This window comes from Oncorhynchus masou, chromosome 12 (genome assembly GCF_036934945.1).
Source record: "Oncorhynchus masou masou isolate Uvic2021 chromosome 12, UVic_Omas_1.1, whole genome shotgun sequence".
Taxonomy (NCBI): Eukaryota; Metazoa; Chordata; class Actinopteri; order Salmoniformes; family Salmonidae; genus Oncorhynchus; species Oncorhynchus masou.
In genome coordinates this window covers 4,023,942-4,035,547 of record NC_088223.1, presented here as the reverse complement: position 1 = coordinate 4,035,547, position 11,606 = coordinate 4,023,942, and the positions used below count along the sequence as shown (strand labels likewise).

At 56.6% G+C, this 11,606-nt stretch overlaps 1 protein-coding gene across 1 annotated transcript in view; it reads left to right on the top strand.

Moving 5' to 3' along the window:
* LOC135549478 (CUB and sushi domain-containing protein 1-like) overlaps positions 1 to 11,606 on the top strand; it is a 1,027,892-nt gene that overhangs the window by 804,327 nt on the left and 211,959 nt on the right. Inside the window, 1 exon segment of the mRNA XM_064979475.1 lies at positions 7,643 to 7,788. Coding sequence (XP_064835547.1) covers positions 7,643 to 7,788 — 146 coding nt within the window.

Below are 11,606 nucleotides of genomic sequence, written 5' to 3'. Positions count from 1 at the left end.
ACTGCTCCAGCCACTGCTCCAGCCACTGCCCCAGCCACTGCTCCAGCCACTGCCCCAGCCACTGCTCCAGCCACTGCTCCAGCCACTGCCCCAGCCACTTCCACAGCCACTGCTCCAGCCACTGCTCCAGCCACTGCCCCAGCCACTGCCCCAGCCACTGCCCCAGCCACTGCTCCAGCCACTGCTCCAGCCACTGCCCCAGCCACTGCTCCAGCCACTGCCCCAGCCACTGCCCCAGCCACTGCCTCAGCCACTGCTCCAGCCACTGCCTCAGCCACTGCTCCAGCCACTGCCCCAGCCACTGCTCCAGCCACTTCCCCAGCCACTGCCCTAGCCACTGCTCCAGCCACTGCTCCAGCCACTGCTCCAGCCACTGCTCCAGCCACTGCTCCAGCCACTTCCCCAGCCACTGCTCCAGCCACTGCCCCAGCCACTTCCCCAGCCACTGCTCCAGCCACTTCCCCAGCCACTGCTCCAGCCACTTCCCCAGCCACTTCCCCAGCCACTTCCCCAGCCACTTCCCCAGCCACTTCCCCAGCCACTGCTCCAGCCACTTCCCCAGCCACTTCCCCAGCCACTTCCCCAGCCACTGCTCCAGCCACTTCCCCAGCCACTTCCCCAGCCACTTCCCCAGCCACTTCCCCAGCCACTTCCCCAGCCACTTCCCCAGCCACTTCCCCAGCCACTTCCCCAGCCACTGCTCCAGCCACTTCCCCAGCCACTTCCCCAGCCACTGCTCCAGCCACTTCCCCAGCCACTTCTCCAGCCACTGCTCCAGCCACTGCTCCAGCCACTGCTCTATCCACTGCTCCAGCCACTTCCCCAGCCACTGCTCCAGCCACTTCCCCAGCCACTGCTCCAGCCACTTCCCCAGCCACTGCTCCAGCCACTGCTCCAGCCACTTCCCCAGCCACTGCTCCAGCCACTTCCCCAGCCACTGCTCCAGCCACTGCTCCAGCCACTTCCCCAGCCACTGCTCCAGCCACTTCCCCAGCCACTTCCCCAGCCACTTCCCCAGCCACTGCTCCAGCCACTTCCCCAGCCACTGCCCCAGCCACTTCCCCAGCCACTGCTCCAGCCACTTCCCCAGCCACTTCCCCAGCCACTTCCCCAGCCACTGCTCCAGCCACTGCTCCAGCCACTTCCCCAGCCACTTCCCCAGCCACTGCTCCAGCCACTTCCCCAGCCACTTCCCCAGCCACTTCCCCAGCCACTTCCCCAGCCACTTCCCCAGCCACTTCCCCAGCCACTGCTCCAGCCACTTCCCCAGCCACTTCCCCAGCCACTGCTCCAGCCACTTCCCCAGCCACTTCCCCAGCCACTTCCCCAGCCACTGCTCCAGCCACTTCCCCAGCCACTTCCCCAGCCACTTCCCCAGCCACTTCCCCAGCCACTGCTCCAGCCACTGCTCCAGCCACTTCCCCAGCCACTGCTCCAGCCACTGCTCCAGCCACTGCTCCAGCCACTTCCCCAGCCACTTCCCCAGCCACTTCCCCAGCCACTGCTCCAGCCACTTCCCCAGCCACTTCCCCAGCCACTTCCCCAGCCACTGCTCCAGCCACTGCTCCAGCCACTTCCCCAGCCACTTCCCCAGCCACTTCCCCAGCCACTGCCCCAGCCACTGCCCCAGCCACTGCTCCAGCCACTGCTCCAGCCACTGCCCCAGCCACTGCTCCAGCCACTGCCCCAGCCACTGCCCCAGCCACTGCCTCAGCCACTGCTCCAGCCACTGCCTCAGCCACTGCTCCAGCCACTGCCCCAGCCACTGCTCCAGCCACTTCCCCAGCCACTGCCCTAGCCACTGCTCCAGCCACTGCTCCAGCCACTGCTCCAGCCACTGCTCCAGCCACTGCTCCAGCCACTTCCCCAGCCACTGCTCCAGCCACTGCCCCAGCCACTTCCCCAGCCACTGCTCCAGCCACTTCCCCAGCCACTGCTCCAGCCACTTCCCCAGCCACTGCCCCAGCCACTTCCCCAGCCACTTCCCCAGCCACTTCCCCAGCCACTGCTCCAGCCACTTCCCCAGCCACTTCCCCAGCCACTTCCCCAGCCACTGCTCCAGCCACTTCCCCAGCCACTTCCCCAGCCACTTCCCCAGCCACTTCCCCAGCCACTTCCCCAGCCACTTCCCCAGCCACTTCCCCAGCCACTGCTCCAGCCACTTCCCCAGCCACTTCCCCAGCCACTGCTCCAGCCACTTCCCCAGCCACTTCTCCAGCCACTGCTCCAGCCACTGCTCCAGCCACTGCTCCAGCCACTGCTCCAGCCACTTCCCCAGCCACTGCTCCAGCCACTTCCCCAGCCACTGCTCCAGCCACTTCCCCAGCCACTGCTCCAGCCACTGCTCCAGCCACTTCCCCAGCCACTGCTCCAGCCACTTCCCCAGCCACTGCTCCAGCCACTGCTCCAGCCACTTCCCCAGCCACTGCTCCAGCCACTTCCCCAGCCACTTCCCCAGCCACTTCCCCAGCCACTGCTCCAGCCACTTCCCCAGCCACTGCCCCAGCCACTTCCCCAGCCACTGCTCCAGCCACTTCCCCAGCCACTTCCCCAGCCACTTCCCCAGCCACTGCTCCAGCCACTGCTCCAGCCACTTCCCCAGCCACTTCCCCAGCCACTGCTCCAGCCACTTCCCCAGCCACTTCCCCAGCCACTTCCCCAGCCACTTCCCCAGCCACTTCCCCAGCCACTTCCCCAGCCACTGCTCCAGCCACTTCCCCAGCCACTTCCCCAGCCACTGCTCCAGCCACTTCCCCAGCCACTTCCCCAGCCACTTCCCCAGCCACTGCTCCAGCCACTTCCCCAGCCACTTCCCCAGCCACTTCCCCAGCCACTTCCCCAGCCACTGCTCCAGCCACTGCTCCAGCCACTTCCCCAGCCACTGCTCCAGCCACTGCTCCAGCCACTGCTCCAGCCACTTCCCCAGCCACTTCCCCAGCCACTTCCCCAGCCACTGCTCCAGCCACTTCCCCAGCCACTTCCCCAGCCACTTCCCCAGCCACTGCTCCAGCCACTGCTCCAGCCACTTCCCCAGCCACTTCCCCAGCCACTTCCCCAGCCACTGCTCCAGCCACTTCCCCAGCCACTTCCCCAGCCACTTCCCCAGCCACTTCCCCAGCCACTGCTCCAGCCACTTCTCCAGCCACTTCCCCAGCCACTTCCCCAGCCACTTCCCCAGCCACTGCTCCAGCCACTGCTCCAGCCACTGCTCCAGCCACTTCCCCAGCCACTTCCCCAGCCACTGCTCCAGCCACTTCCCCAGCCACTTCCCCAGCCACTTCCTCAGCCACTTCCCCAGCCACTTCCCCAGCCACTTCCCCAGCCACTTACCCAGCCACTGCTCCAGCCACTTCCCCAGCCACTGCCCCAGCCACTTCCCCAGCCACTTCCCCAGCCACTTCCCCAGCCACTTCCCCAGCCACTTCTCCAGCCACTTCTCCAGCCACTTCCCCATCCACTTCCCCAGCCACTGCTCCAGCCACTGCTCCAGCCACTGCTCCAGCCACTGCTCCAGCCACTTCCCCAGCCACTGCTCCAGCCACTTCCCCAGCCACTTCCCCAGCCACTTCCCCAGCCACTTCCCCAGCCACTTCCCCAGCCACTGCTCCAGCCACTTCCCCAGCCACTTCCCCAGCCACTTCCCCAGCCACTGCCCCAGCCACTTCCCCAGCCACTGCCCCAGCCACTTCCCCAGCCACTGCTCCAGCCACTTCCCCAGCCACTTCCCCAGCCACTTCCCCAGCCACTTCCCCAGCCACTTCCCCAGCCACTTCCCCAGCCACTTCCCCAGCCACTGCTCCAGCCACTTCCCCAGCCACTTCCCCAGCCACTTCCCCAGCCACTGCTCCAGCCACTTCCCCAGCCACTTCCCCAGCCACTGCTCCAGCCACTGCTCCAGCCACTTCCCCAGCCACTGCTCCAGCCACTTCCCCAGCCACTTCCCCAGCCACTTCCCCAGCCACTTCCCCAGCCACTTCCCCAGCCACTTCCCCAGCCACTGCCCCAGCCACTTCCCCAGCCACTCCCCAGCCACCCCAGCCACTGCCCCAGCCACTTCCCCAGCCACTGCCCCAGCCACTTCCCCAGCCACTGCTCCAGCCACGTCCCCAGCCACTTCCCCAGCCACTTCCCCAGCCACTTCCCCAGCCACTTCCCCAGCCACTGCTCCAGCCACTTCCCCAGCCACTTCCCCAGCCACTTCCCCAGCCACTTCCCCAGCCACTGCTCCAGCCACTTCCCCAGCCACTTCCCCAGCCACTGCTCCAGCCACTGCTCCAGCCACTGCTCCAGCCACTTCCCCAGCCACTTCCCCAGCCACTTCCCCAGCCACTGCTCCAGCCACTTCCCCAGCCACTTCCCCAGCCACTTCCCCAGCCACTGCTCCAGCCACTGCTCCAGCCACTTCCCCAGCCACTTCCCCAGCCACTTCCCCAGCCACTGCTCCAGCCACTGCTCCAGTCACTTCCCCAGCCACTGCTCCAGCCACTTCCCCAGCCACTTCCCCAGCCACTGCTCCAGCCACTGCTCCAGCCACTGCTCCAGCCACTTCCCCAGCCACTTCCCCAGCCACTGCTCCAGCCACTTCCCCAGCCACTGCTCCAGCCACTTCCCCAGCCACTTCCCCAGCCACTTCCCCAGCCACTGCTCCAGCCACTGCTCCAGCCACTTCCCCAGCCACTGCTCCAGCCACTGCTCCAGCCACTTCCCCGGCCACTGCTCCAGCCACTTCCCCAGCCACTTCCCCAGCCACTTCCCCAGCCACTTCCCCAGCCACTGCTCCAGCCACTGCTCCAGCCACTTCCCCAGCCACTGCTCCAGCCACTTCCCCAGCCACTTCCCCAGCCACTTCCCCAGCCACTGCTCCAGCCACTTCCCCAGCCACTTCCCCAGCCACTTCCCCAGCCACTGCTCCAGCCACTGCTCCAGCCACTTCCCCAGCCACTGCTCCAGCCACTTCCCCAGCCACTTCCCCAGCCACTGCTCCAGCCACTGCCCCAGCCACTTCCCCAGCCACTTCCCCAGCCACTGCTCCAGCCACTTCCCCAGCCACTTCCCCAGCCACTTCCCCAGCCACTTCCCCAGCCACTTCCCCAGCCACTGCTCCAGCCACTTCCCCAGCCACTTCCCCAGCCACTTCCCCAGCCACTTCCCCAGCCACTTCCCCAGCCACTGCTCCAGCCACTTCCCCAGCCACTTCCCCAGCCACTTCCCCAGCCACTGCTCCAGCCACTTCCCCAGCCACTGCTCCAGCCACTTCCCCAGCCACTTCCCCAGCCACTTCCCCAGCCACTGCTCCAGCCACTTCCCCAGCCACTTCCCCAGCCACTTCCCCAGCCACTGCTCCAGCCACTTCCCCAGCCACTTCCCCAGCCACTTCCCCAGCCACTTCCCCAGCCACTTCCCCAGCCACTTCCCCAGCCACTTCCCCAGCCACTGCTCCAGCCACTGCTCCAGCCACTTCCCCAGCCACTGCTCCAGCCACTTCCCCAGCCACTTCCCCATCCACTTCCCCAGCCACTGCTCCAGCCACTTCCCCAGCCACTTCCCCAGCCACTTCCCCAGCCACTGCTCCAGCCACTTCCCCAGCCACTTCCCCCAGCCACTTCCCCAGCCACTTCCCCAGCCACTTCCCCAGCCACTTCCCCAGCCACTGCTCCAGCCACTTCCCCAGCCACTTCCCCAGCCACTTCCCCAGCCACTGCTCCAGCCACTTCCCCAGCCACTTCCCCAGCCACTTCCCCAGCCACTTCCCCAGCCACTTCCCCAGCCACTGCTCCTGCCACTTCCCCAGCCACTTCCCCAGCCACTTCCCCAGCCACTTCCCCAGCCACTTCCCCAGCCACTTCCCCAGCCACTTCCCCAGCCACTGCTCCAGCCACTGCTCCAGCCACTTCCCCAGCCACTGCTCCAGCCACTTCCCCAGCCACTTCCCCAGCCACTTCCCCAGCCACTTCCCCAGCCACTGCTCCAGCCACTGCTCCAGCCACTTCCCCAGCCACTGCTCCAGCCACTTCCCCAGCCACTTCCCCAGCCACTTCCCCAGCCACTGCTCCAGCCACTCCCCAGCCACTTCCCCAGCCCTGATCCAGCCACTTCCCCAGCCACTGATCCAGCCACTTCCCCAGCCACTTCCCCAGCCACTTCCCCAGCCACTTCCCCAGCCACTTCCCCAGCCACTGCTCCAGCCACTTCCCCAGCCACTTCCCCAGCCACTTCCCCAGCCACTGCTCCAGCCACTTCCCCAGCCACTTCCCCAGCCACTTCCCCAGCCACTTCCCCAGCCACTTCCCCAGCCACTGCTCCAGCCACTTCCCCAGCCACTTCCCCAGCCACTGCTCCAGCCACTTCCCCAGCCACTTCCCCAGCCACTGCCCCAGCCACTGCTACAGGTGTATTATGAGGGCAACTTAACCCAAACATCATTGTTGCATTTTGACAAAGTCTGAAGCTGATGCTGTATTATAATATTTATTATGTATCATTCATTTTCGTTTGTCCCTCATTTGAAGGACAACCCTTTTAAGTGCCCGGACCCTGTTACCATGTTACCATGTTACCCTGTTACCATGTTACCCTGTTACCCTGCTACCATGTTACCCTGTTACCCTGTTACCCTGTTACCCTGCTACCATGTTACCCTGTTACCATGTTACTCTGCTACCATGTTACCCTGTTACCATGTTACCCTGTTACCCTGTTACTCTGCTACCATATTACCCTGTTACCATGTCACCCTGTTACCATGTTACCTTGTTACCATGTTACCCTGTTACCCTGTTACCCTGTTACCATGCTACCATGTTACCATGTTACCCTGTTACCCTCTTACCATGTTACCCTGTTACCCTGCTACCATGTTATCCTGTTACCCTGCTACCATGTTACCCTGCTACCATGTTACCCTGTTACCATGTTACCCTGATACCTTGTTACCCTGTTATCATGTTACTCTGCTACCCTGTTACACTGCTACCATGTTACCCTGTTACCATGTTACCCTGTTACCATGTTACCTTGTTACCATGTTACCCTGTTACCCTGTTACTGACTTAAGATGTGATTATCAACTCTGTTATGGTCTCCCCTACTTTATAAGGCACTGATAATTGTATTTTTATTTGACTTTGATTGTAAAACGTGTTTTTGTAATGCAGTTGAACATGTGCTCTTTATGGCAGAGTGTTACAATTAGGTGAAAAATCAACCAATTTTCTTGACCAAGTTCTCAAAAGAAACCAACCGTTACATCTCAACCAGTTACTGTGCCAGTGTCTGCCGCTGCCGCTGAGCCAGTGTCTGCCGCTTGCTTGGCTATAGCGCTGTGTTGCGTCCCAAAATGGCACCCTCTTCCCTACATGGTGCACAATGTAGGGGATAGGGTGCTATTTGGGACTAACCCTGTAAATTAGCTCTCTTTCGCCTGGTGTAATATTGGACGGACGGACGGACGGACGGACGGACACACACACACACACACACACACACACACACACACACACACACACACACACACACACACACACACACACATTGACAGCTAAAGACAGTTGGTTTTAGAGCTGAATGGCTGACGAGGAATCTTGTCGTCTGACATACCACGCCACCAAGGACCCCTTTTAAACTCTGACCCCTCACCCCTCAGGGACGGCCCCCAGGAGACAGCCAGGAAGCTAGGTGTGTTTACAGATGGTGAGCCCAACGAACCAGCAAGCAGCACGTCCAATCAGATCCTAGTTCGTTTCCGTAGCAACACTGAGAAAGGTGGACTGTTCCGAATCAACTATCAAGGTATGTAGAGTATCATCTCTCACTCTCTGTCACTCATTTCAATATTAATTGAAGGGCTTTATTGGCATGTGAAACATTTGTTAACATTGCCAAAGCAAGTGAAGTAGATAATTCTTTATTTATTTTATTTCACCTTTATTTAACCAGGTAGGGCCAGTTGAGAACAAGTTCTTATTTGCAACTGCGACCTGGCCAAGATAAAGCAAAGCAGTTCGACACATAAAACAACACAGAGTTACACATAAACAAACATACAGTCAATAACACAATAAAAAAAAGAAAGTTTATATACAGTGTGTGTAAATGGTGTGAGGAGGTAAGGCAATAAATAGGCCATAGTAGCGAAGTAATTACAATTTAGCAGATTAACACTGGAGTGATAGATGTGCAGATGAGGATGTACAAGTAGAGATACTGGTGTGCAAAAGCGCAGAAAGTAAATAAAAACAATATGGGGATGAAGTAGGTAGATTGGCTGGGCTTTTTACAGATGGACTATGAGGTAGGTCGTGATGGAAATATAAGTCTCCAGCTTCAGCGATTTTTGCAATTTGTTCCAGTCCAGCAGCAGAGAACTGGAAGGAAAGGCGGCCAAAGGGGGTGTTGGATTGCTGGAGCGCGTGCTACGGGTGGGTGTTGTTATCGTGACCAGTGAGATATACCTGCTGGAGAGTGTGCTACGGGTTGGTGTTGTTATCGTGACCAGTGAGCTGAGATAAGGCTGAGCTTTACCTAGCATCGACTTATAGATGAACTGGAGCCAGTGGGTTTGGAGACGAATATGTAGCGAGGACCAGCCAACTAGAGCATACAGGTTGCAGTGGTGGGTATTATATAGGGCTTTGGTGACAAAACGGATGGCACTGTGATAGACTACATCTAGTTTGTTGAGTAGAGTATTGGAAGCTATTTTGTAAATGACATTGCCGAAGTCAAGGATTGGTAGGATAGTCAGTTTTTCGAGGGTATGTTTGGCAGCATGAGTGAAGAAGGCTTTGTTGCGAAATAGGAAGCCGATTCTAGATTTAATTTTAGGATTGGAGATGTTTAATATGAGTCTGGAAGGAGAGTTTACAGTCTAGCCAGACACCAAGGTACTTGTAGTTGTTCACATATTCTAAGTTAGAACCGCCCAGAGTAGTGATGCAAGTCGGGAGGGCAGGTACGAGCAGTGAACAGGTTGAAATGCATGCATTTGGTTTTACTAGCATTTAAGAGCAGTTGGAGGCCACGGAAAGAGTGTTGTATGGCATTGAAGCTCGTTTGGAGGTTTGTTAATCTTGAAACTCCCCATCCCGGATCCGGGATCGTGACTAAAGCCTCAGGCTCATTAGCAAAAAGCAACGTTAACGATTTCTGAAAATCGCAAATAAAATGAAAACAATGCGCCTACTCTCAAGCTTAGCCTTTTCTTAACAACACTGTCATCTCAGATTTTCAAAATATGCTTTTGAACCATAGCAATTCACTAATTTGTGTAAGAGTATGCTAAGCTAGCTTAGCATTTTGAGTAGCATTTAGCACGCAACATTTTCACAAAAACCAGATAACCAAATAAATATAATCATTTACCTTTGAAGAGCTTCGGATGTTTTCAATGAGGAGACTCTCAGTTACATAGCAAATGTGCAGTTTTTCCTGAAAGCGTCTTTGTGTAGGAGAAATCGCTCCGTTTTGTACATCACATTTGGCTACCGAAACGAACCGAAAATTCAGTCTCCTACAACGTCAAACTTTTTCCGAATTAACTCCATAATATCGACCGAAACATGGCAAACGTTGTTTGGAATCAATCCTCAAGGTGTTTTTTCACATATCTCTTCATTGATATATCGTTCGTGGAAGCCTGCATTCTTCTCTGAATTCTGTGGAAAAATACTTGCAGCTGACTTTTGCGCACCAATTTCGGCGCAGGACACCGGGCGGACACCTGGTAAATGTGGTCTCTTATGGTCAATCTTCCAATGATATGCCTACAAATACGTCACAATGCTGCAGACACCTTGGGGAAACGACAGAAAGGGCAGACTTACTCCTCTCGTATTCACAGCCATATAAGGAGACAATGGAAAACAGAGCCTCAAAAATCCTGCTCATTTCCTGGATGCCGTCTCATCTTGGTTTTGCCTGTAGCTCACGTTCTAGGGCACGCACAGAGAATATCTTTGCAGTTCTGGACACGTCAGAGTGTTTTCTTTCCAAAGCTACCAATTATATGCATAGTCGAGCATCTTTTTGTGACAAAATATTGCGCATAAAACGGGCACGTCTTTTTATCCAAAAATGATATAGCGCCCCCAGAGTTTCAACAGGTTAACACAGTGTCCAAAGAAGGGCCAGAAGTATACAGAATGGTGTCGTCTGCATAGAGGTGGATCAGAGACTCACCAGCAGCAAGAGCGGCATCATTGATGTATACAGAGTAAAGAGTCGGCCTGAGAATTGAACCCTGGGGCACCCCCATAGAGACTGCCAGAGGTCCGGACAACAAGCCCTCCGATTTGACACACTGAACTCTGTCTGAGAAGTAGTTGGTGAACCAGGCGAGGCAGTCATATGAGAAACCAAGGCTGTTGAGTCTGCCGATAAGAATACGGGTATTGACAGAGTCGAAAGACTTGGCCAGGTTGATGAAGATGACTCCACAGTACTGTCTTTTATCGATGGCGGTTATGATATTGTTTAGTACCTTGAGCGTGGCTGAGGTGCACCCGTGACCAGCTCGGAAAATGGACCAGATTGCACTGTGGAGAAGGTACGGTGGGATTCAAAATGGTCGGTGATCTGTTTATTAACTTGGCTTTCAAAGACTTTAGAGAGGCAGGGCAGGATGGATATAGGTCTGTAACAGTTTGGGTCTAGGGTGTCTCCCCCTTTGAAGAGGGGGATGACCGCGGCAGCTTTACAATCTTTAGGGGTCACGGACGATATGAAAGAGAGGTTGAAAAGACTGGTTATAGGGGTTGCGGATCATTTTTAGAAAGATAGGCTCCAGACTGTCTAGTCCAGCTAATTTGTAGGGTTCCAGGTTTTGCAACTATTTCAGAACATCTGCTATCTGGATTTGGGTAAAGGAGAAGCTGGGGAGGCGTGGGCAAGTTGCCGAGGGGGGCAGAGCTGTTGGCCGGGTTTGGGGTAGGCAGGAGGAAAGCCGTAGTGAAATGCTTATTGAAATTCTCAATTATCGTGGATTTATCGGTGGTGACAGTGTTACCTATCCTCAGTGCAGTGGCAGCTTGGAGGAGGTGCTCTTATTCTCCATGGACTTTACAAAAAAGTTTGAAAAAGCTCGCCTTTGCTTTCCTGAATGACTGTGTGTTTTGGTTCCTGACTTCCCTGAAAAGTAGCATATCGTGGGGGCTATTCGATTCTAGTACAGTACGCCACAGGATGTTTTTGTGCTGGTCGGGGTCAGTCAGGTCTGGAGTGAACCAAGGGCTATATCTGTTCTTAGTTCTACATTTTTTGAAAGTGGCATGTTTATATAAGATGGTAAGGAAATTACTTTTAAAGAACGACCAGGCATCCTCTTCTGATGAGGTCGATATCCTTCCAGGATACTCGGGCCAGGTCAGTTAGAAAGGCCTGCTCACTGAAGGTTTTTAGGGAGTGTTTGACAGTGATGAGGGGTGGTTGTTTGACTGCGGACCCATAGCGGATGCAGGCAATGAGGCAATATTTGGAGGGATCGCTGAGATCTTGATTGAAAACAGCAGAGGTTTATTTCGAGGGCAAGTTGGTCAGGATAAAATACATAAAAAATGTACTGTAAACATTTCACTCACAAAATTTCCCCCAAAATTAAGACATTTCAAATG